The sequence below is a fragment of the Pristis pectinata genome, chromosome 21, assembly GCF_009764475.1.
Source record: "Pristis pectinata isolate sPriPec2 chromosome 21, sPriPec2.1.pri, whole genome shotgun sequence".
Classification (NCBI taxonomy): domain Eukaryota; kingdom Metazoa; phylum Chordata; class Chondrichthyes; order Rhinopristiformes; family Pristidae; genus Pristis; species Pristis pectinata.
The window spans coordinates 11,059,434-11,084,279 of NC_067425.1; the positions used below are offsets into that span (position 1 = coordinate 11,059,434).

General features: G+C 44.7%; 1 protein-coding gene across 1 annotated transcript in view; it reads left to right on the top strand.

The window, feature by feature from the left end:
* The window catches only part of LOC127581192 (rap1 GTPase-activating protein 2-like), a 328,459-nt gene that overhangs the window by 231,147 nt on the left and 72,466 nt on the right, over positions 1–24,846 (top strand). The window contains 2 exon segments of the mRNA XM_052035296.1: positions 16,430–16,484; positions 16,486–16,515. Of these exon segments, the coding sequence (XP_051891256.1) occupies positions 16,430–16,484; positions 16,486–16,515 (85 nt within the window).

A 24,846-nucleotide genomic window follows, 5' to 3' on the forward strand; every position in this document is an offset into this window, starting at 1 on the left:
TTTTTCACTGCGAAGGGGAACTTTGAACTCCAGTAAGGAAAACAAGATGAGAGTAGGGAATGGTTTACGTTTCTCCTTTTGGATTTAATGTCATTGAAGTGAAAAGCAGTGGTGGGGGAAAGGATAAAGGGTGACGATCGATATAAGTAAAATGCTAACAGATCTTGCCTGTGTCTAGTTTATACTCTCATGGACTCGATCACATTTTTACCTGCAATGGCAGGATTAGTGTCACACATTTTCTCACTGGTGGGTGTATTTCAAGTGCCCTCTGCCCCTTGTCTTCCCAGGTCTAAACTCTACCTCAGAGCAGAATCTCCTCTATTATAACAATGAGCCCCTTCTTCCCAACCCCTGCTATCTGCCCTTCCACCTTCCCCTTGGGCACCAGAAAATACATTGATGAGCTCCAAAATGGACCCTACCGCCTCTTCCTTTCCATCCTCCCATCAGGTAGCACTGTAAGTAAGCTCTTTCTCTTATTGTTTAAACAATATGCTGCCTTTCCCAAATGAGAGAACTTCTCCTTTGGGTTGACTGACAGCCAAATACTTCAGCGTAATTGGTCAGTGTTATGGTTACTCTTTATAATAACTATCCAACAGGTTCGGTTTGAATGAAACATTCCATCTGCTTCAATTGATTTGGTATCTTAACGCATTTCATTCACTACCTTTCCCCCTCTGAGCTTCCTCAGTGCATGTGTGGTCTGCAACTGTAATCCATGAAAATTACTGCCTCAAGTCCATCTGGGGTAACACCAGGTCAAGCTGAAACCAGCCAGGCCACCTTATCCCAGTCCTGTCAGACTTTGGCACTGGGATTTCATCTCACTTCTTCACTGTGGTCTTTTTGGTCTGGATAGTTGCTTCAGGGGAACTCTTTGACCATGCCAACTAGTATGTAGCAGTAATAAAGACTGCTGAGCCAGCTATTCAACAACAGGAGGTATAAATCAGAGGAAGTAATGCACATTGGGGTCTGAATGCATCTTGAATATCACATCAAGAATCAGGCTGGAGAATGCAGAAAGTATACATAAAAGACAATCCCAGCGGAGGATGATGTGAAGAGGGCCGACTTGGGAAATATGGGATTTTCAGCCTTTCTTTTCCAGTTGTGGGATCTGAATGTTATTGGAAAGGCCAGCATTTTTTGCCCATCCCTCAGTGACCTTGAGGAGGTGGGCAGCTTTCTTGAACCAGTAGTCATCAGTCATTGACTGGCATTGGGCCGTTACAGGGTGAGCTCACTGCAAATTCCCTCACAGCACACAGCAAACCTGATGCCTTGCCCACATTTCACTTCATTTCTGGGTAAGGTCCTTCAATGGGGTTAGGCCACCTAATTTACATATTAAGGGAGACCAACACACATTTTAGGCATATGTTAATGAAAAGGATTCCACTGAATTTAGTAGTGAGGACCAAGATCTGAACAGGTATGTTCAGTTATGAAAGTGAATGTGATATTTCATCGTTCCTGGCCCATCAATTATTCCCAAACTGTGCCAGATGCTGCTGGTTATTAAGTGTGGACACAGTGGTGCAGCAGTTAACATAGCTGTCTCATAGCTCCAGGGACCTGATCTCGGGTGCTGTCTGTGAGAAGTTTGCACATTCTCCCTGTGATTGCATGGGTTTCCTTCTGGTGCTCTGGTTTCCTCCCACATTCCAAAGATGCGCAAGTAGGTAATCAGCTGCTGCAAAATTATCCCTTAGTGAGGGAAGGTGTCAAAAGAATCAAAGGGGAGTTGCTGGGCATGTGAGGGAGAACATATTGTGGGGCTACAAGGAAAAAATAGGAGAAATAGACTTCTGTCTGTGTCATAATAAGTAAGTAAGACACATGCATTCTCTAAACCAGATGAAAAACACGATGATGCTGGAGGAACTCAGCAGGCCAGGCAACATCTGTGGAGAAAAGCAAGCAGTCAACATTTTGGGTCAGGACCCTTCTTCAGGACTCCTGGGTCCTGACCCGAAACGTTGACCACCTGCTTTTCTCCACGGATACTGCCTGGCCTGCTCTGAGTTCCTCCAACATCGTAGTGTTTTTCATTGAGATTCCAGCATCTGCAGTCATTTTGTTTCTCTAAACCAGAGCCTGAATTTTGTTCCAGAATTCAACACCTTTCCATTTTCTGTCCAGTTTCTATCTCTTCCTGCACCACCCACACCCACCCCAACCCTCACTCCACCTTGCAGTTAAGGTTGCCAGCATTATGACGGTGCAGCTGTAGAGAGGCTGACTCATATGTAGAAAATAGAACAGGCACGTCCAGTGGGAAGTATAGACAGAGGCAGGAAGGGAAGCGTGAGAGAGCCAGTAGGCTTAACTGCGTTTCCTTTAACACAAAGAGCTTCACAGGTACGACAGATGAGCTGAGAGCATGGATCAGATCATGGGATTAGTATATTGTTGCAATCATGGAAACGTGGTTGAGGGAAGGACAGGGCAATTTTCCAGGGTATAGAAGTTTCAGATGTGACCGTGAGTGATGCAAAAGAGGAGGGGGTGCTGCACTGCTGATCAAGGAGAGCATGACGGCAGTTCTCAGGGAGGATATCCTAGAGGGATCAGCCAGTGAGGCTATATGGGTAAAATTTAGGAATAAGAAAGGGGCAGTCACTTTGATGAGGTTATCCTATAGGCTTCCCAATAGTCAGCAGGAGTTAAAAGGACAGATACATATACAGATCACAAAAGCAATAACGTTGTAGCAGTGGGGGATTTTAACTTTCCCAATATTGACTAGGATTGCCTTAGTGCAAGGGGCTTACATAGGGAGGAATTAGTAAAATGCATTCACTCAAGAGGGTTTTCTGAAGCAGTATGTTGCATCCTACCAGAAAGGGAGCTGTACTTGACCTTATCTTATGGAATGAGATTGGGGAAGTGATTGAAATGTCTGTTGAGGAACCCTTTAGGAACAGTGACTGTAGTTCGTTAAGCTTCAAGTTAGTCATTGAGTAAGATAAAGTTGGCCCTTGAGTTAGGGCCATAAACTGGGAGAAGGCAGATTTCGATAGTGTAAGACAAGACCTGTCTCATCTCCCAGTATTGTTGATAATAAATAATAATTAGCAGGACTGGTCTGCATTCATCAGGAATACTCCTTGTCGCTTTGTGGAGCTCTTGGGTATGGTAGCACAATGGACTTCCATCCAGAGCCTGGACCAGTTGAGGGATTTAAGTTCAAGTAACTGAATAACTTCTACATTAAAAAAAGTAGTTTATCATTGATAATGATCATGAAACTAATGGACCATTGTTAAAAATCCATCCAGTCCATAAGTGTCCTTTGGGGAGGACATCTGCTCTTCTTACCTTATCTGGTTGATATGTGACTCCAGACCCACCAACATGGTTAATTCTTAATACTTTTGAGACGATGAATTCTGGCAATGCCATCAACACCAGACCCTCTGAATGAATGAATAGAAAAACTCTCGAATTTAACATTTTCTTAACTTGCATGCAGTGTGTTTTAGTGAAATATTAGCTTCTAATGATACAATTACCAAATAAATATCAGTTGCACTAAAGGCAGACTGGTTCAGTAAACTACAAGATCTGTTCTGTTTTATACATTGTCTACTTTGCAATTTCTTTTTAATCATTGGAAGATAAGTGAATTATGAAGCTGGCCATGTGTAATGATGATATTTTAATATATTGAAACAAGGGATAAAGGTCAGCCCATACTGATTTAAGGCAGAACAGATGATTCTCTCTTTATATACCAGACAGCCCTTACAGAACGGGATTGCTGGCATTTGTGCTCCAGGTAACATGAAGTGATTGGTGCCTTCAGGGAGAAGCAACATCCTTTCATCATCTGCCTGGCGCCCTTTTGCAAGTGCCTGTCAAAGCAAACCAGCCAAATTTAGTCTTGTGTCAGGTTGTCAGTGAGCTCTCGTTTCCACAGAAACACACAGCTAGCTGTCTCAGTATGATTTAAGGTGCGGTCCTGTAAGAGTAATTTTTTTTTGTTATTTGCAAAGATTAACCTGACAGCTGTGATAGGGAATTGATTTCAGGACCTGTATCTGAATCCTGTTGCTGAACCTGCCACTGTCATTCAATGTGACAACACTAGCACTGGGACTGAGTGCCTACAAGGATTCTTTGTGTTACCTAATGTAAGGAAGTATACCGGTGAGGAGGTCAGTGCTCTGGTGTATGACAGAATGTAACAGGAACAGACTCTACAGGAGAGTGATTATTATTAGTAAATCTAATCCCAAGGAAAACAAGCGGCGTTGGTTGAACACTACAACAGGAAAAGGAAGGATCCTTTCTCGTTTATTTGCTGAACGTGAACAGCACTAGCATTTATTGCCCATCCCTAATTGCCCCAGAGAAGGTGATAGACACTAGAAAGCATTAAGAGTTATAAGAAATATCCTTCACCGATTTAACTACAAGTGCCAATTGACCTGGACCAGTCCCCGTTATATCTGTTGGCAAATGTACAGCCTGGCATCGAACACTGTGGAAATACTGCACTTCCTCTGGTGAAGCTACTCCACAGTGCTGAGGGGAAGGGAGCCCCAGCCAGCCTCATGAAGCCCAGACTGCTTTCCTTCTCTGTTGATGGTATCTTCTTCTTGGGTAGTGCCTTGATATCGAGGATGACTTGCTTGCACTCTGTTTGTGGGTTCTGAGGTGACTGATGAGGCCTGTGTGGAACTTCCACAGATGGGGCAGGTGATGGCTGATGGAGCAGGTGGGTGGACAGTTTGTGAGGCAGTCCCCTCCTTCATATAAATGGTCACTGCCTCAAGGTTCTCAATACCATCCCATATCGGGTGCAGTTCCATTGACCTTTGCCGTACCTCACTTTAGCCAGCCTTGAAATTTGAATACTGAAGGCATTATTCCAGAATTAGTTTGCATCATGGCACATCCACATTACTGCAGGGATTAAGGGATTCTTCAGATCTGGTCAAAAGGCTAGGTTCTTTTATCCTCTTTCCCCCTCCCCCAGCTCCCAACAAGATTAGGGTCACTGAAATGCTCCATCAACCATGGAGGTCCAGGTAGAATTTCCCAGGATATTTATTCATCTCTTCAGATCAACCACGTTCTTACTTAAATCTACTTTTTGACAGAGGTTACACGGTCGATGGTTGGGTTGGGAGAAGGGAGGGCCATGTTTTGTAATGCTTACTGCATCGTTAACTGGTCAAGTCAAATAGACCAGAGAGTCTTTCTCTGTCAGATGTCCAATTGTGAAGCTGAAGCCCACACACACAGCAGCTTAGAATGGGCAGTACCTGGATCTTTCTGTAAGATGTTGTTACAGAGTCAGATTTGTACAGCACAGTAAAAAGCCCTTCGGTTCATACTTGTCCATGCCAACCAAGATGTCTATTCCATTTCCCAGCATTTGGTTCATATCCCTCTCAACTCTTTTAATCCATACACCTGTCCACTTACCTCTTAAATGTATCTAACGTACCTGCCTCAACCACTTCCTCTGGCAGCTGGTTCCATATACCTACCACCCACTGTGTAAAGAAGTTGCCCATCGGGTTCTTATTAAACCTTTCACCTTGAACCTTAAAACTATGTCCTCTAGTTTTCGATTCTCTTGCTTCTGGACTGAGCAAAACCTAACCAGCAGAACTGCATTTTGCTGGACGTTCAGTTGTAAGGATCTCCCACAAACTGTCTCTGTTGTTGCAGTTAAATAGCATTTATCTCAGCCTCTTGCCTTTCCGAGGTGCATTGAAGCCAATGAAGTATTTTTCTCTTGAAATATAGTTTCTACTGCAATGTAGAAAACAGCCAATTCGCACACATCTAGTTCCTGTAAGCTTTTAGCAATTTAGCTCCTGTATTGGTGATTAAACACACACATTGCTGCTCAGTGAAATGGAGACTTGGCTGCTTCTATATTGTTTCATCCTGACTACTGCATTTGTTCCAACCCATTCACGGAATTCTTCAGAGGACAAAACACAGTGTTCTTAAAACCGGATACACAAACACATTACAATAACCTAATGATTCTACAGCTCCCACAGACAGCTATGTGATGAATATTCAGATAATCCGGTTTTACCTCTGGGAATGTTGTCCAAGGAATAAGTGCGTGCAGTGTTTGATGCCAGGCTGCACGTTTGCCAACAGGGAACCTGTGACTGGCCCAAGCAGATTGGTACCTGCAGTTAAATGGGTGAAGGATATTTCTCATAATTCTTAACTCTTTCTTGCCAAGGAAAGCTGGTACAATTTTCACCAAAATCACCTTCCTCCTTGCCCGTAGTTGCTAATGAACTAAGTGTCACCAATGTGACTTTATAGTAACATAAATATGAACGCCTGCACATCCCCTACGGTGGGACCCTGTTAATCTGGTGGATGCACAGACCCCGACAGTCCAACTGCTTCTTTGAATCAATTGAAATGACCAATAAATATTTATGATTTATGTAGGCTACACTACTTCTGAGATGTGACTGCAAATTATTCCTCAATAAGGTTCCTGTGATAAGGTCACAGTCATCAATCCTCAGTCATAATGGGATTTTAATACCGTCAGTCTAAGGAGCTGATCCCAAAGATTTGTTCACTGCAGCTCCCCAGGAATATTATCCCTCTGACACGGGTACAGATTGTCCCTGAATGATTATTCTAATTTATTAAAATATTTAAATTATCTCTGGATCTAGTTACGGTAATGAGATGGCAACTGCTAATGCCTCAGTGGCGATATTAGCACATCTCCATGACAGAGCACACACCAGGATAGATTCAGAACTGATTAAACTACCCTACTGCAGTTGACAGTGTGTGTTATTGGGAGTCCAAACCTCTGTCTGTAATCCAATCATGCTTTGATCTTACAGTTTAAACATCTGGAGCCTGTGATTAGATTATCAACCAGTCATGGCTTTGGGGTGAATAAGTGCCTGTTTTCCTCAGTAAATAACGGCATTAGGGGAATAGTCAATAGACATCATGCTGAGGTGAGACTGTGTACTGTGTAAGTGATGCAGGTACCAGTGAAGCCTATTGTTTTGTTCTGTATAAATGTCCCAATTATTCTGGTAAGGACCATTGACACACAGAGCTATTGTGGCTAGCAAGCAAACAGAGAGGTGCGGTGCCAAAAGCTGTGAGACCCACAGAAGAAAAGTCAGTCCAGATGAAGGGTCTTGACCTGAAACATCGACTGTCCATTTCCCCCCACAGATGCTGCCTGACCTGCTGAGTTCCTCCAGCAGCTCAAATTTTTGCTCCAGGTTCCAGCATCTGCTGTCTCTTGTGTCTCAGAAAATCAATCTTCTTGTCCTTGGGCAGACCTTTGGGAAGGAAGGTGATTTACTTCCACTCTGCTTCTGCAGGCTCTGAGGTTGATGATACAGGCCCACAGACTCTGTCACAAGCGGGGCAGGGGGTACCTAATGAGGTGGGTGGTTTAGGAGGGTGTTTGTTCCTTCTGCCGTTTTCACTTGCTCCCAGTAATGAGACTGGAGTCCTCAGTTCCTTCCTGGATCTTCCTCCTCCAATTTGAGCATCTCGCTGTGGACCTTTATAGTTAGGTGCAGCATGGGCAGGTTGTCACTAGTGCATAGTCAACAGCTGCTTTGTGCTCCATCCCATCTCCTCCCACTACATCCCACCTCACTCCAGCTCAGCCCCACCTCACTCCAGCTCAGCCCGCCTCACTCCAGCTCAGCCCCACCTCCTCCAGCTCAGTCCCACCTCATTCCAGCTCACTCCCACCTCACTCCAGCTCAAGTCCCACCTCATTCCAGCTCACTCCCACCTCATTCCAGCTCAGTCCCACCTCCTCCAGCTCAGTCCCACCTCATTCCAGCTCAGTCCCACCTCCTCCAGCTCAGTCCCACCTCATTCCAGCTCAGTCCCACCTCACTCCAGCTCACTCACTCCATCTCCATCTTACCTCCATCCCACCTCATCCAAGCTCCAACTCACTTCACTCCAGCTCTATCCTATGTCATCCCAGCTCAATCCCAGCTTGCCCCAGCTCCACCTCTCCTCTCCCAGCAGTTGCATCTCATCTCCCCCAGGAGCATGGCCCACATCCACCACCCCCTTCCTTTGCCTGAATGAAGAGGAACTTGGCTGAGTTTGCCCCAGCAGCGGAGGAAGGCTTTTGACAGGGACGCTGATAATACTCAGACATTCGTATTAAGAAGAGTGTCCTCTGTTCAGACTGAGCCACCAAGCAAGTGCTCCTTCATCGTCCCGACAGAGAAGGGTCCCATGTTCACAGTTGTAACCTCTTCTACAATAAGCAGCATCATTCCAAGACCCAGTAATCCTCTAACCTCTGTTTAACGTACCTGAGTATATAATATTAGGCTTCTTCTCTTACCAACTGTCAAGTTCATACCAGTTCGTAATTAAAATATGAACAGTGAATGTTCTTTTACTCAATATTTCTTTCGAAACTAATTGTAGGAAATTGAACGTAGTAATAGTTAATGGCAAGGGCAAACATAATGCTTTTAAAAGTTGTCAGAAAGGTTGGTAGTGAGGATGTCATAAGACTTGGTTAGTTGCTCTGAGTTGGAAGACTGTGAGTTCAAGGACTTGACTTGAACCACACCGGAGAGTATCCTATCCTCCATGACTATTTTACACAGGGGGGTGTTAGGACTTGCCATTGCCCCTCATAGCCATCTCTCTACATGACTGTCAAACACCCACTGATTAGATAGCTGCCCTTGATCAACAAGTACTTCCACCTGAAAATAAGGTCCATTGCACCCTTATGTGAGGAATGCATCCCAAAATAAGTGTCAGCAGTTGAACATTTCCACAGCTTATTTCCAAAGTATTATCATCCCATAGGAACTAAATAACATGATTCATACCATAAGGTCCAGTACTTAGAGCAGAATCTGCCGGCTAAACTTTAATAGCAAAGGATTTATCTCATTCTGATAAATATCATTCCCACAGCATCAGACCTGAAGTTGACAGCAGGATTGGCATTTTGGTTCCTGAGATCAACTTTAAGGTACTTAGTCTCTCATAAATCCACTTTTCCCCTTCAAGAGCTCTGGCTCAAGAGATTTATGCAGATTCATACAGACATACAGCACAGAAACAGAACCTACAGCCCACTGTGTCCATGCCAACCATCAAGAACATATCTACACTAATCCTATTTCTCAGCACTTGGCTCTTAGCCATCTATAGAGCCATAGCCACAGAGTTATATAGCATTGAAAACAGGCCCTTTGGCCCAACTCGTCCATGCCGACCAAGGTGTCTTCCTGAGCTAGTCCCACTTGCCTGCATTTAGTCCACATCCCTCTAAACCTTTCCTATCCAATATATACCTGTCCAAATGTCTTTTAAGCATTGTAATTTTACCCACCTGTACCACTTCCTCTGGCAGCTCGTTCCATGTACCCACCAATTTCTGCGGGAAAATCTTGCCCCTCAGGTCCCCTTTAAATCTTTCCCCTCTCACTTTAAACCTATGGCTTCTAGTTTTAGACTCTTCTACCCTGGGAATGGACTGTGACAATCCACCTAATCTATGCCCCTCTTGGTTTTATAAACTTCTTTCAGATCACCCTTCAGCCTCCTTTGCTCCTTCGTCATGGTGTCTATCTAAAAACGTAATAAATGTTGTGAGAGTACCTGCTTTCACCACCCTCTCAGGCAGTGCATTCCATCTTCGTCCTCACTGTTTAAGCATCTCCGTACTTCATGGAGAAGGTGTGTGCTGTCCAGTGAAAAGCCTGTTTGCAGCTGATAAACAGCGCTATTGAGATCATTGCAAGATTTAGGCAATGAAGAGTAGGAAAAGAAATCAGGTTGACAAGAAATATTTCAAGGGAGGAATGCTTTGGCTTTCCAGAGTATAATTCATTACAGCACGTTAGTTATCACTGGGCTCTCAGCAATCTGAGTCTAAAATCCAGGTCTCATTTTTCAACAAGTGGACAGCTCACTTTCATATCAAGAAATATTTCATTTACTCTAATAGGTTCTTGATGCCTCCAAGAGGCTCGATAATGATAATGATGCCATAAGCACTCCCTTTAGCAAAGCACTGCATTTGGGAGCTGTAAAAGGGAACATTATACAACCATGAAACGCCCACAGATCCGGCTCTTTCACTGTCAGGGTCTGAAGAGGATGTGATCCTCATAAGAGAAATGACTCGCAGTCTGTCAGGTGGACCCTGGATTATGTTACATTGGAGTCTTTATTTTGCCTGCATTAACATCTGGCTGCAGGATTATTGTGTTTCACAGAAGTTTGGATCCAGCCAACCTGAACCTGCATCGAGCTGGAAGATTGTGCCTTCAAACCCCTAATCCTAATCCAGGCCCCCCAAACATGTAATGTAGCCTGCTACCACTGTGCAGTACTGAGGGAGTGCTGCACTGTCAGAGGAGCTAGCTTCGACATGAGGTGTTAAACTGAGACTCTTGATGCTGTGGGGATGTTTCGCTCATTTGAGAACTCGGGGCCATCGGTTCAGAATCAGGGGTTGCCTATTTACGACTTTGATAAGGAGGAATTTCTTCCCTCAGTGGCTCATGACTTCTTGGAATTCAAAAAGTGTACGGGTTGGATTATTGAATATATTCGAGATAGCTTTATTGGTCTAGAGGGGAATCAAAGATTACAGGGGACAGGTCAGAAACTGGAGGTGAGACCACAATTTTATTGAATGTTGGAACAGACCAGGGGGGCTGAATGGCCTACTCTTGTTCCTATTTCTTATATTCATATTTCCTTATGCCATGGAAGGAGGCCATTTGGCCCATTGAGTCTATGCCGGTTCTCAGAGCAATGCCACCATTTACGTCCTCTCACCATATTCTCTCTCACATGCCCATTAACACCCCTCTGATTCTTCAGCCGCCCATCTACACTAGCAGCAATTTAAATTGGCCAACTACTGTACCACCCATCATATCTTTGGGGTGTGGGATGAAATCAGTGGAAATCCACATGCAAGTTCCGCACAGATAGCACCGGAGGTCAGGATTGAACCCAGGTCGCAGAGGCTGTGAGACGGCTTCACTGCCTATAGTATCACTGTCCTGCCCTGGTCCTGTGTCTGCCTTCTTGGGTGAGTGGGAGAGACCTTGTGCCCACTGTGACTGTACTTTAAAAGCCCAGAGGCCCATGTGCCTTCAGAACAGAGCAAAGATGTTATATTTCTACAGAGCCATTCAGAGCAGTCTGCCCCATGGACTGCCATCTTGTGGTGGGGTAGTGTATATGCCCAATTATGATTCAGGAGAATGCATCCCAAATGACCACTTACAACCAGGGAAGTATCCTTGAGTGTAGTCAATGTTGATTGTTGGAAAAACTGTAGCCAATTTGCACACAGCAAGCTCCTTAACTAATAACATGAAGTGATTGTGTGCTGCAGTGATGTTAATCGACAGATGTCGGCCAAGGCATCTCCTTTGTTTCTTTTGAGTAGCACAGTGGGATGTTTTGTGTGCAACAGAGAGGGCCTTGACACTCCAAGAGACAGCTCCTCTGACAGAGCTGCACTCTCTCAGTGCTGCAATGGAACATCAGCAGAGGTTTGCACTCATCTTCCTGGAGTGGGATGTTAACCCATGGCATCCTGAAACAGAGCCGACTCACTTGACTGACCACAGTCCCGATGACAGATCATATCTGGTATGGGTCATAACCTGGTTGGGCTTAAGATGCAGCTACCTTTCAAATTAAGTGTCAGTGTAGTGCAAAATCACCCCACAGCCATACTATGACTCTAGAAACAGAACATCCAAAGAGAAGGCAAACCATGTTCTAAGTGTGTCATCTGATTGAAGCATACAAGTTTCTTACAGGGCTCGACAGGGTGGATGGAGGGAGGATGTTTCCCCTGACTGAGGAGTTCAGGATCAGAGGTCACAGTCTCAGAATCAGGAGTAGGCCATTTAGGACTGAGAAAAAGAGAAATTTCTACACGAGGAATTTCACCACAAGAGTGGTGATTCTTTGGAATTCTCTACTTAGAGGGTTATGGAGGCTCAGTAACTGAGTTCATTTGAAGCAGAGGTTGAGTGGTTTCTAAATAGTAAGGAAATCAAAGAATAAGGAGATAGAGCTGGAAAATGGAGCTGAGGGAGACCAGCCATGATCCTGAGCAATGGTGGAGCAAGCTCGAAGGACCAGATGGCTTTTCCTCTTCTGATTCTTGTGTTCTCATGTTTCTGTTGATGTGCCGCTGCCGCTGCATTGCTCACCATGGAAGACAGTGTATCCCCGTCTCAGTTGAGCTTGGAGAGGTTCTGACAAAGAGGGCTGCCAGTCAGGCATTCCCAGCGGCTGTGGAGCCCCCAGGAGTTGGGAGGGAAGAACCAGACAAGAGGTCCACTGCTCTACGGTATCGGGCGCAACAGCCATTTCCTCATTCCCAAGAGTTAACTGGAGCCAATGCTCCCTGTCTGGTCCCACCTCTTGGCAGAGTATTGGAAGATAAGTTTACAATGGTGCCCCTTAAGGAGAGAAAAACAGCAAAGGAAAAGATGGGGAAAAGTTTGCCTGGCTCTTTAATAAGGAATTGACCTCTTCTTAGGAGGCCAACTAACTTCTCCTCTAGTTCTGTGGGCTGTACAGGCAAGACTTAATGGGGTTGCTCCGATGGGAGATTTGGCACATGACCTCTGCTTGCTCCCACTGTAGAGAACCAGGTGCTCAATACTTCCTTAAGATGCTCTTTCTCCACCTTGAGCAGACCAGGAGTTCCCAAGAGGCTGTGAGAATGTTACGTTTGTTCAAGGAAGTTTTGGAAATATCCTTGAATCGTTTTTTTTGTGTCGTCTTGGAAATCTCTTGCCGTGAGGAAGCGCAGAGTGGAGTGGTTGTTTTGGGAGTTGGTGTCAAGCACGTGGACAGTGTCCGCCCTACCAGAGTGGGTAGATAATGTCCAGGAGAATTGGCCCGGGAGAGTACCCTGTCAACTTTTTTCCTTCTCCTCTCAGTGAATTTGGAGAGACAACACCAGTGGTATCCCTCCAGTGTTTTGAGGTCCCTGCTGTAGGCAGCTCATGTCTCTGAAGTGTACAGGATGTGGGAATCACTCTTCCTAGTAGACCATGAGTTTGAAATCTTGGCCGTCAAACACTAAGGGATGAAGCAACGCACTTTTCGGAGCCCAGTTATTAGATTAATGTTTTGTGCAAAGCTGACTGATGTGGTAATGAGCAGGAAACTTGAGATATCTCGCAGAGTTCACACAAAGAACATCAGCTGGCTCAGCATCAAAAGCTTTAAATATCCTGATGTTAGGTTCAGGGGTGAATGAAACTATGCCGCCTTAAAATATCAAAGGACCCTGACTTGGTGGTTAATGCCAACTCCTGTACTTCCTCACTGTGAATGATCCAGTGCACAAAATGCAGCTTCAGTATTGGTAGGTATGGACCTTCCCCCAGAACCCCTCTCTACCCCAGCCAACCCCTCTTCCCCTACACCAGGGGAGGAGAGGTGAGGCAGATCAGGGATTCATGCAAACTTGGATGTTACAATTGCAAATTTAATCAGAGCCATTTGAATTTGTCCTTCTTTAAAGCTGCACTCTGCCAATTTAGTGATGCAGGACACCGAATCAAGCTGTCCTTACCTCCCCACACCCTGTCCCCAACCCCTTCCATTTCACACCCCTCAAACTGCCACACAGCCCACAAACTAAGAGTCTATGGCAGCCGCAAGAACTGGGACTGTTTTCGAACTCTGCTGTTAACTTAAGACGTGAAAACAAACACTGGGACATGCCGTGGGCAAACAGACAAATATCCCAGTGGAAAAGCAATAGCTAGCCTTAAATTGGCCATAATGAGATTGTCTTAGTAACAGACCCTCTGTTCCTCCGTCTCTTCGCAACAGCAGTGTGGCAAATTGCTTGGAATAAAAGCACATCAGCCATTTGATTTCAAGGTGCGCGGCAAATAGCAAGTAATCAGTTGTTTTATGGGCTTGTTCGTGGGTTGTTCTTTCATTACTGATTAGCCTTGTTGCTAAGAGTTGTGAACTGACTTTTCCAACAGTAATCATTAAATAATTCCATAAATATCTAAATGGAATCTGTGAACTGTGTCATATTCTCCAAATCACAAAAACCTGGGAGCTGTGGTTTGTTTGGTTGCACCTTTGATCCAAGGTTGGGGGTTCACTCCAGAGACAAGCTTGTGCTCTTGCATTGTCCTGCCAGAGATGTTGTCTCTCCTCTGAGACACTAACCCGAGGGCACCCCTTCCCTCTCAGACACTACTGGTATATTTTGAAGAAGGGCAGAAGATCGTCCCTGGTATCCTGCCTTATGCTTATCTCTCTACTGACATCGAGTTTATTGTCACATGCACAGATACAATGAAAAGCTTGCTTGCAGCAGCATCGCAGGCACATAGATTCAGATTGATTGATTGTTATGTCAAGTATGGCATTATGTGTCACGGTTCGTGTAACGCTATTACAGTGCCTGGGTTCAATTCCAGCCGTTGTCTTTAAGGAGATTTTACATTCTCCCCGTGTCTGCGTGGGTTTCCTCCGGGTGCTCCGGTTTCCTCCCACATTCCAAAGACGTACGGGTTAGGAAGTTACGGGCATGCTATGTTGGTGCCGGAAGCGTGGCGACACTTGTGGGCTGCCCCCAGAACACTCTACACAAAAGATGCATTTCACTGTGTGTTTCGATGTACATGTGACTAATAAAGAAGTCTTACCTTATATTTATGTCCCGAGTGTTACAGCCAGTGAAGTATTTTTCAGTTGTAGGCTTCTTTGAGTCATAGAGTTATACAGTACAGAAACAGCCCCTTTGGCCCAGCTCGTTCATGCTGGCCAAGTTTGTGTACCTGAGCTAGTCCTATTTGCCTGTGCTTGGCCCCTATCCCTCTAAACTTTTCCAATCCATGTTCCTGTCCAAATGTCTTTTAAATGTTGTACTTGCACCTGCCTCTACAGCTTCCTCTGGCAGTTTGTTTCATTTACCCACCACCCTCTGTGTGAAAAAGTTGCACCTCTGGTCCCATTTAAATCTTTCCCCTCTTGCCTTAAATCTGGTGATATTCCAGTGCAGTCCTTAAGAAACAGGAGTAGAAATAGACCACTTGGCCCCTCAAGCCTGCTGTGCCAGTCAACAAGATCATGACTGATCTATCTTGATGTGATTTAACTGTTCTATCCCCTTGAATGCTCAATCCTGAATGGACCACCCTTTTCTCTGAAACTGCAGCCTCTGGCTGTAGACTCCTCAGCCAGCAGAAGCATCCTCTCATTATCTACCCCGTTGAGCTCTCTAATTTTGTATGTTTCAATGAGGGATGCTGACTTTTGGATGCAAAGTTAAACTAAGGCCCTCTCCTCTCTCGCAGGTGGACATAAATGACTCCATGGCACTTTTCCATAAGTGAGCCAGGGCATTCTCAGCATCCTGGTCAATATTTATCATTGCATTTCTGTTTGCTGTGCCAAAATTAACTGCTGTGTTATCTCCAGTAGCGTGATTTGGGGCATCCTAAAGCCTCCAAAGGTGAACTATAAATGCATACCCTGCTTTCACCAGAGGCCAAGACTCATGTAAGGAAGGGGAAAGACTCATTCAAGGATTGGTGAAGTTACATTAAATGATGTACGAGCAACTATCCTGCAGTTTCAGTTGATGACTTCCAGGATTCAAGCTCTGTTTACTCAGAGGGTAATACAGTTAGGTTGGTGTGTGCTTCAAAGTCTAACTGGCCTCAGTGGCCAAGGTGGTGAAGAAGGCTTTTGGCACACTGGCCTTCATCAGACAGGGCATTGAGTACAGAAGCTGGGAGGTTATGGTGTGGTTTACAAGATGCTGGTGAGGCTGCACTTGGAGTATTGTGTTCAGTTTTGGTTGCCCTTCTATAGAAAAGATGTTATTAAACTGGAAAGAGTGCAGAAAAATTTACAAGGATATTGCCAGGACTTGAGGGATTGAATTATAGGGAGAGGTTGGACAGGCTAGGACTTTATTCCTTGGAGCATGGGAGACTGAGAGGTGATCATATAGAGGTGTATAAAATCATGAGGGGCATAGATAGGGTAAAGGCACACAGTCTTTTTCCCAGGGTTGGGAAATCAAGAATTAGAGGGGATGGGTTTAAGATTAGGGGGGGAAGATTTAATAGGAACCTGAGGGGCAACTTTTTTACGCAGAGGGTGGTACATATGTGGAATGAGCTGCCAGAGGAAGTGGTTGAGGCAGGTACAATAACAACTTTCAAAAGACAGTTGGACAGGTACATGGATTGGAAAGATTTAGAAGGTTTTGGGCCAAACTTGAGCAAATGGGACTCACTTGGATGGGGCACCTTGGTCAGCATGGACCATTTGGGCCGAAGGGCTTGTTTCCACGCTGTATGACTCTATGATGAACCTCACGGCATTTCCACACATCCTCACGGATCTTCCTTTTCTTTCACAGGAAACAAGAGATAGCCAACGGGGCCGACATGAGCACAGTGGAACCACACCTGTCACCCGCCTCACACTGCTCCTCCCTCCACAAAGGTACGTGACTTGCTCTGAAGTCCCCACTGGGGACAGTTGCGGTTGTGTGTTAACTTACGTTCACCTTTTAGTTGTCCAGAGACAGCAAAGGCTTTGCTTGTATTAGGAGCAAAAAATAATCTGCTGGAGGAACTCAGCAGGCCAAGCAGCATCAGCGGGGGGAGGAAGGAACTGTCAATGTTTCGGGTCGAGACCCTGCATCAGGACCTGTTTCGACCCTTACTTGAATTAGTGCAGTTTTGGAGACTTAAGGTAGTTTATGCCGTAGAACAGGTCTCCTGGCCTAACTGATCCATGGTGCTGTTTACGATTCATACTTCCCAGTACTAACTCATTGTTTCCTCCTTTTGCTTCTCCTTCGTCGGTTGTGTGCTTTCTCCTTAAGTATACCTATGATTTTCACCTCAACCACTTTTTTGTTGCAGTGAGTTCTACACTTCTCTCTCTCTCTGGTTAAAGGAATTTCTCCAAAATCCTTTATTGGATTTAATGGTGACCAACACTTGTTTTTGGCCCCAAGATTTGGGCTCCCTTACTTGGGACAATTTTCGTACATCCACCCTCTCAAACCTTTCCATTAGCTGGAAATCCCTGAACCATCTCTCCTCTCCGCCTCGGTGGTTGTTCAGACCGCGAGGGCCAGCTATATCTCAGTTTCGGCATCACCGTGATGAAGCTGCTTTGCACTTTTTGTGCCCTTTTGCGTTGGTGAAGGTTGTGTAGTAGAACTCCGATAATCCGCTATCCCGTTGTTCAGCAATCCCGATAGTTCAGCATCTGTCTCACCAAATGATATTTCCGGCTCTCCCACTGAACTCATGGGGTTCCCATTCCCATTCTCCCTATTAACACACCGGGGGCGCATTTCCATACTCCTTATGGACTCACCAAGGCCCCATTCCTTATAAGTTCACAGGACCCTCCCACGTTCCTTATAAACTCAGCAGGGCCCTGTTCCCATACTCCATTTAAACTCACCAGGGTCCTGCTCCGACCCTCCATATAAACAAGCTGTGATCCTGTTTCAGCACTCCCTATACTCTCAATGGGGCCCTGTTCTCACACTTTGAAACTCACCGAGGCCTCATTTCCAGGGCTCCCGCTAAACACATCGGAGCTCCATTTTGTCAAAACTTGTTAAAAAAACATAATTTTAAATGCAAATTATGATCAGCACAAATTAAACCTCTTTGCCCTGAACTCTAAAATGATTGATCCCTCATGATGTTGCTAGCACATTATGTTAAACCTCTCCCTTTATAGCCTCTGATCGCACTCTATGTGGAACTGATCTAAGCCAGCCAAATGGAAGCTAATTGATTAATGTGTTTGGTGGCTCTTTCTATTTACACTTGTTATTTCAATAACTCCTCTGAACTACCACAAGGCCATGATAAAAGGTGGCTTTCTTTCCCCTTAATTAACCTTTACAGGATTACTTAGTTGTAAATTATTGACATTTCTATAAAGTGTGCTTCCTCAAGTAACACAAATGCTCTCAAAATGTTTATGTAATATTGCTGGTTGTGGCAGCTGTAAATTATATGTGTGGTAAAATCATTAGAGTGTTCTCATCTTGTTGCTTTGAAATCCCAGAATGAAGAAAAGTCTTTTAAGAAATCAATCGGCAGTTTAGTGATTAGCACTGGTAGCCTTGTGTTCCTGATTATCAGGCTCCTAGCTGTCTCCACCTTCAACCTGCCCTCACCCCACCTGGCTCCCTGCTTTTTTTAATCTGCCACCATCTTTCATCCACCTGCATCTGTCTCCCACTCCATCTCTCCCACTCCCTACCTAACTCAATCTGCCTGTCATCCTTCATCCCTCCTCAGTCCACCAATCACCTCTGGCCCCTATCTCGCCACTCCCCCTCTCCTCTTTATAGTGGCTATCTCCCCTCGCCACTCTTAGTCCTGATGCAGGGTTCTGACCCAAAACGTCAACAATTCCTTCCCCCCACAGACGCTGTGTTCCTCCAGCAGATTGCTTGTGGCTCCAGATCACAGCATCTGCAGTCTCTTATGTCTACATCATTTTCCCAGCTTTCTGCACATTTGAGTTGCTTAACTGAACAGTTTTTCAGATTCTGGCAAGTAAAACGAAAGTCTCTAGAACTTCGTGCAGAAGAGCCACTGAAGAAGGGGAGCATCTTTAGCTGCCAATCTCCTGTCATTACAATCACCATGTTGTGCGTCTGTTGCACTGTAAATGCATACTAAAAAATTGATTCAAACTTGCTTGAGAAAACCACTTAACATTGTGATCTGTCACCTACAGTGATTACAAAAAGGCTGTGATCCAGAAATGGACCTGAATAAGTATGGGGAAGTGAAATTAGTCTCCAGCCTCAGCCCAGCCATTAAATCTGTTCAACCTGAGGTTGACCAGTGCTCAGTGTTGAGATGTGCGCTCTCACATCAGGTGTAGCCCAGGTACAGCCTGACTGAAGCTCCCTCTTGTGTTAACCTCAAAATAGCGTCCTTTACCGTGACTTTTGTGGAATGAGATTATCAAATTAGAACACAGAACAGTCGCAAGATATAGTACTTTTCTCTTGACAGCATCAGTGCAGTGAAGCCGACAATTACCAATCTAAAGCTGGCACATAACAGATTGTAAGGCCTACATCTATACATCATCCAGTTTATAAGACAGAGTATCTCGTTCACAACTCATAATGTGGACATTATTAGTTAATTAAAAACATATGAACCTCAGAAAGATGCAATAATGTCTTTAATGAAATTGTCAGATATGAATCCTCTTAAAATATCGGAAGTATCAGTAACTGTCTTTTTAACTCCCTAAGCAAGCACCTATTCACCAGGACGTTGAAAAGGGCTCGCAGAGTTAGATTACAAGGCAGGATTACTGGGGTTCTATAGAAAGTTCTGGAGTGATTTGACTTGTAGGAGATTGAAAGAAACTAACAGAGCACAGCTACTTAGGTGCTGACCTTTTTGGCCCAATCCCATCTCCCCGCATTTGGACGCTGTGCCTTCTATTCCTTGCACACTGAGTGGAGATGTTCGGCAAAGCAGTCACTCAGTCTGCATTTGGTTACTCCAACGTAGAGGAAGCCACATCATTAGCACCAAATACGATACACTAAACTGGAAGAAGTGCAAGTGAATCTCTGCTTCACCCAGAAGGATTATTTGAGTCCCAGGATGGTGGGAAGGGGAAGAGGTAAAAGGGCAGGTGTTGTATTTCCCCGAGTTGCTTGGGAAGGTGCTATGGGGAGTGCTGGTGGAGATGAAAGAGTGAACCAGGGAGTCACAGATAACAGTCCTGTTGGAGGACTGAAAGAGAAGGGGAAGGGTGTGTCTGGTAGTACAATCCCATTGGAGGTGGCGTAAAGTTATGGAAGATGATCCATTGAATGTGGAGGCTAATGGGACCAGAAGATCAGGACATGGACAGTATTGTCCTTCTGGCTGGGAGAAAAGGTGATGAGAGCAGAAGAGCAGGAAATACTGGAGACATGGTTGAGAGACCTTCAGCTATGGCCAGGGAGAAGTTATGATTAAGCAAAAGCAAGACACCTTACCATTCCATGGAAAGTCTCACCATTGCATTCTCCCAGTTTCTCTCTCTCTCTGCAGCTATATGTATGAGCGGGGCTGGGGACAGGTGGATGTTCTGATGAAGCGTTTGCATAGGGGCATGCAGTGCTATGCCAACTCAGCTCCACACTTCACTCAGGTCACGTTGATGCCCTTAGTAGTACTGTATGTGAGTAGCATGTTTGAGATTGTTATATTTTCAGTGGTGGTCAGGTCGAGTCTGGAAAAGACTGGAGAACCTCAGGCTTAAGTTGGCTTCCCACCATCTGAGTTCTGGACAGATTCAGGACAAAAGTTAGTGAACAACATCTTCACTCAAAGGGTTACAAAGTGTGGAACTCTTTCCCACAAAAGTAATAGATGCTGACTCAAATAATAATTTAATGATCTACTTAATAGTTTAAATGCAATCATGGTTAACCATCATTCTCCATTAGACCAGGGAGCCTCTCCAGATCGCACTCTAACAGTCATCACACTCTGCAGTGTGACAGAGGTACTCCATCTCAGTGCGACCAACGTACCTTTACGGAGCTGATACTATCTCGGGGGGCTTCATGGAATGAAATAGTTTCTTTGGAGTGTGTAGTCTTACAAGGTGAAAGGACGGTCATTTAAAACTAAGGTACATAGAAGTTTCTTCTTGCAGAGGGTGGTGAATCTCTGGAATTTGCTACCCTGCAGAGGGTGAGAAGGATAGATCACTGGAGGTACTTGAGGAGTTGAATACAGTTTTGAAAGATTAGGGAGCTGAGGGCCATGTGGAATTGGACAAAGGAGGTGTTGAGGTCTGGGGTAGATCAGCAATGATCATACTGAATGGCCGGGAGGCTTGAAGGGCCAACTGGGCAACTCCTGCTCCCACTTCCTAGTGTGACAGTAAATCAACACAGCAGCAGCTGTGTGGCCAGCAACATGCTGCAGAAACATCAAAAGGATGACTGACAAACCTGAGAGAGGAGGGGGTGTTCCTCTTATGGTGTTAGTTGAGAGATAACTTGATCAGGATGCCAGGGGAATCCCCTGCTCCTTTTGCAAACTCTAGCCATGGGGCTGCATACGATTACCTGACCCACCAAAGCAAAGCATCAAGTCCCTCAGTCCTGCCTTACAGGATTATGGTCCCAAATTCAGGAGGGGGATGTGAATCTTTGAACCTGTGGGCAGGCATGCCAGCTACTGAACCACTGCAGGGGTACAGGAGAGTGGTGGTAAAGTAGCAGAAGTAGTATCCAGATGTATGGACGATTAACTTACAATCCCACCATTTGGTAACTTAAATTCAACCACTTAAATAAACCTGGAATTTTGTTAGAAATGGGTAGGATCAGAAATGATGATCACAAATCTATGAGACTGGGGTAAAAAACCCTACTGTATTCACTGCTGGTCTTCAAGGAAGATGTGTGACTTGGAGGAGGATCTGCAGGTGGTGGTGTTGGAGGTCAGAGGTTTGGGAGGTGCTGTCAGAGTAGCCTGGTAGTAGCTGCAGTGGATTTGTAGGTGGTACACACTGCAGACAGTGCAACGATGGTAAAAGCAAGTTCATGTTTAAGGTAGTGGAATGGCATCCCAACCAAGTGAGTTGCCTGTCCTGGATGGTGTTGAGGTTGCTGAGACTTGTTGGCACTGCACTCATCCAGGCAAGCAGAGTATCCCATTGCGCTCCTGATTGTGCCTTATAGATGTTGGAAAATCTTTGGGAAGTCTGAGGTGAGTACTCGCCACAGTATAGCCAGCTCTGACTTGCTTTTAGAGTCAGGCTCTACCTGCTCTTGTTTTCAATGGATTAATGTACTCCTGTTGAGTTCTGTTCACTGATGACAACCCCCACCCAAGGATGCTGTGGGGCTTGGCAATACTAATGCCATTCAGTGTTAAGGGTGGATAGTCATCAGAATCATGTTTATTTTCACTGACTCATATGTCATGAAATTTGTTGTTTTGCGGCAGCAGTACAATGCAAAGGCATAAAATTACTGTCAATTACAAAATAACTAAATATTGCAAATAAAAAGGAACAACTAAGTAGTGTTCATGGGTTCATGGACCATTCAGCGATCTGATGGCGGAGGGGAAGAAGCTGTTCCTAAATCGTTGAGTGTGGGTCTTCAGGCTCCTGTACCTCCTCCCCAATGGTAGTAACGCAAAGAGGGCATGTCCCAGGCAACATGTCTGAATGTTGTCCAGGTCTTCCTGCATGCAAGCACAATCTGCCTCATTTTCTGAGAAGCTGGAATAGAATTGCACATTCTGCAATCATCAATGAATATCCCTGAGATGATAGAAGAAGCCATTGATGAAACATTTGAAGATGATTAGACTTAGGACACTGCCAGAGGAATTCTTGAAGTAATGCCCTGGGCTTAGAATGATTGACATCTGACAACTATCATCATCTTCCTCTCTGTGACTGTCTGGAGTGTTTATACCTAGACACCCATTGACTTCAGTTTAACCAGGGCTCCTTGATGTCAAACTGTATTTGATACTTTTTCTCTGTTATTGAAGTGTAAAGTGTCCTCATCTTCTTTGTAACGCATTCACTCTCTCTGAATTTCCCATGAGCTGGAAGCTACTTCTGCAGGTGTACAAGAGCCCAGAAGACAATATCTACATATTAATTACTGGCTGTGATTGAAAAACTGCATGAAGCTAATAATTTATCTTGAGGGGATTTATGATGTAAATTACTTCCCAGAATCGGTGTGTTATAATATCAACTGGCAAATAAATTAGTTTACTCTGAGTTTATTGTGTCATTAACTGAACCTGCTTTCCACCCATTGGTATCATATCACTATAGCAACATCTTTCTGTAAATATCGGGAAACTCATTAGACTTGCTAGTTCACTGCTCCCAATGTACTGAGGTCCCTCTCAAGATGGTGTCTCTACCAAACTATTGCCTTGCACTGAAATCACTTGTATCCCCGAGTCTCTCTTCGTCTCCCCCCATCACAGACATCCCCTTCTCCCCACCCTTCCCCTTTCTCTGCAACTTAAAACACATTTGATTTCTAACCTTTCCTAGTTCAGCTGAAAGGTCATCTGTTTACAGATGCTGCCTGACCATCTGAGGTCCACCATCTCATGATATAATATGGTTTATCAGTGGGCTTGCCAAATCAACAAAGTGATAATGTAAAGTGAATGGAGAATCGGTGGCTCCTGTAACCATCTCTCGCGTTTTATTTCCCACTCGCTTCATTCTTCACCCAGTGGGGACCAAATTGATGGCTTTCAGAGATATGTTCCCTCTTATTTTTGGGCTCAAATTAATATTATCTAAGATGCTATGTGGGGGGAAAAATTAATATGAATTAAGTCTCCTTCCCATCTCCTCTTCCCCATGGATTTAACACTCTGTAACCTCCTCTGATCCTATAGACCTCCAACATGGCTGCACTTCCCCAATATCTCAACACATCCCCATAACTGTGGCACAGCTGGTGGAGCTGCTGCCTCAGAGTTCCAGCAAACCGGCTCCAAACCTGATGCCCGGTGCTGACTGTGTGGAGTTTGCACATTCTCCGTATGACTGTGTGGGTTTCCTCCAGGTGCTCCGGTTTCCTCCTACGTCCCAAAGACGTGTGGATTGGTAGGTTAATTGGCCACTGTAAGTTGCCCCTAATGTGTCGGCGAGTGGATGAATTTACAGGGAATGAAAAAGAATGGGGAGAGATTAAAATGGAAATGGCATAGGTGGTGACTTGATGGGCTGAAGGGCCAGTTTCCATACTGTAGGAAGCTAAGACTCTATTTTTAACTGCTCCGCCATTGGTGACTGCATCGACAGTTGACAAAACTCTTAAGCTCTGGAATTCCGTCCCTGAACTTTTCTTCAAAAAGTTTTTAGCCAAACTTTTAGTTATCTCCCCTAACATCTCTTAACGAGGTCAGTATCACATTTTGTTTGTTAATGCACCTCTGAACGTTTGAGTTATTTTGCTATGCTCTACTTCTTTTATTGCTCTTTTGCTAAGTTAAAGACACCAAATATTATTATTATTGTTCTTGGTTGAGGCCTTCATTGGGTTTTGATTTCAGATTTTCACCCAAGAGCCCTCAAATGGGGAATTGGGTCAGATCTACATTGGTTGGAAAAATCCTACCAAGCTGATAGGGTGGCAGTTCCTTCTTGGTACTCACACTCCACCTTGAAGACACTCCATAAATCCCAGATCTTTGACCAAGTGCTTGGAGCACGGTTCCAAACTCTCCTTGTCTGGCCCCGAATTATATTTGCCTTATGGGTAATTGTATCACACTGATGGTGGCTGTGTTGATTAAGATCATTGCCATCATTTGAATGAAGTTTTCTGGAGATGAGAAGTAATTCCTGCCAAATGTCTGATAGGCAAGAATCACTAGCAGAAATTCACCCATCTCTTCCCCGTAAAATCAATCCTTCATAAAAAGTGATGCGGGCATTGAAATGCCCCAATGTCAAACTACATCTGAAGCCTTTCAGAGGGCTTAAGGTAGATTTTTGAGGCATCTCACTGCTATTAAAACATTCTAACCCCCAGCACTGACATACTGGATCTTAACAAGCACAAGATTTATCATAGTATTCTTTTAGGTGGAGAATTCTTGAAAACAAGTGACACTTTGAAAGCCTCAAAGGATGTTAAACATTTAAAGGGCAAAAAAAATCATCCATTTGCTCTTTAAATCAACCAAATTGAGGTAATCTTCGACTCTGCACAAGTTATTCCCACAGCAGAAATAATATTTCACCACCTGGAGCCTTTCACAGAAA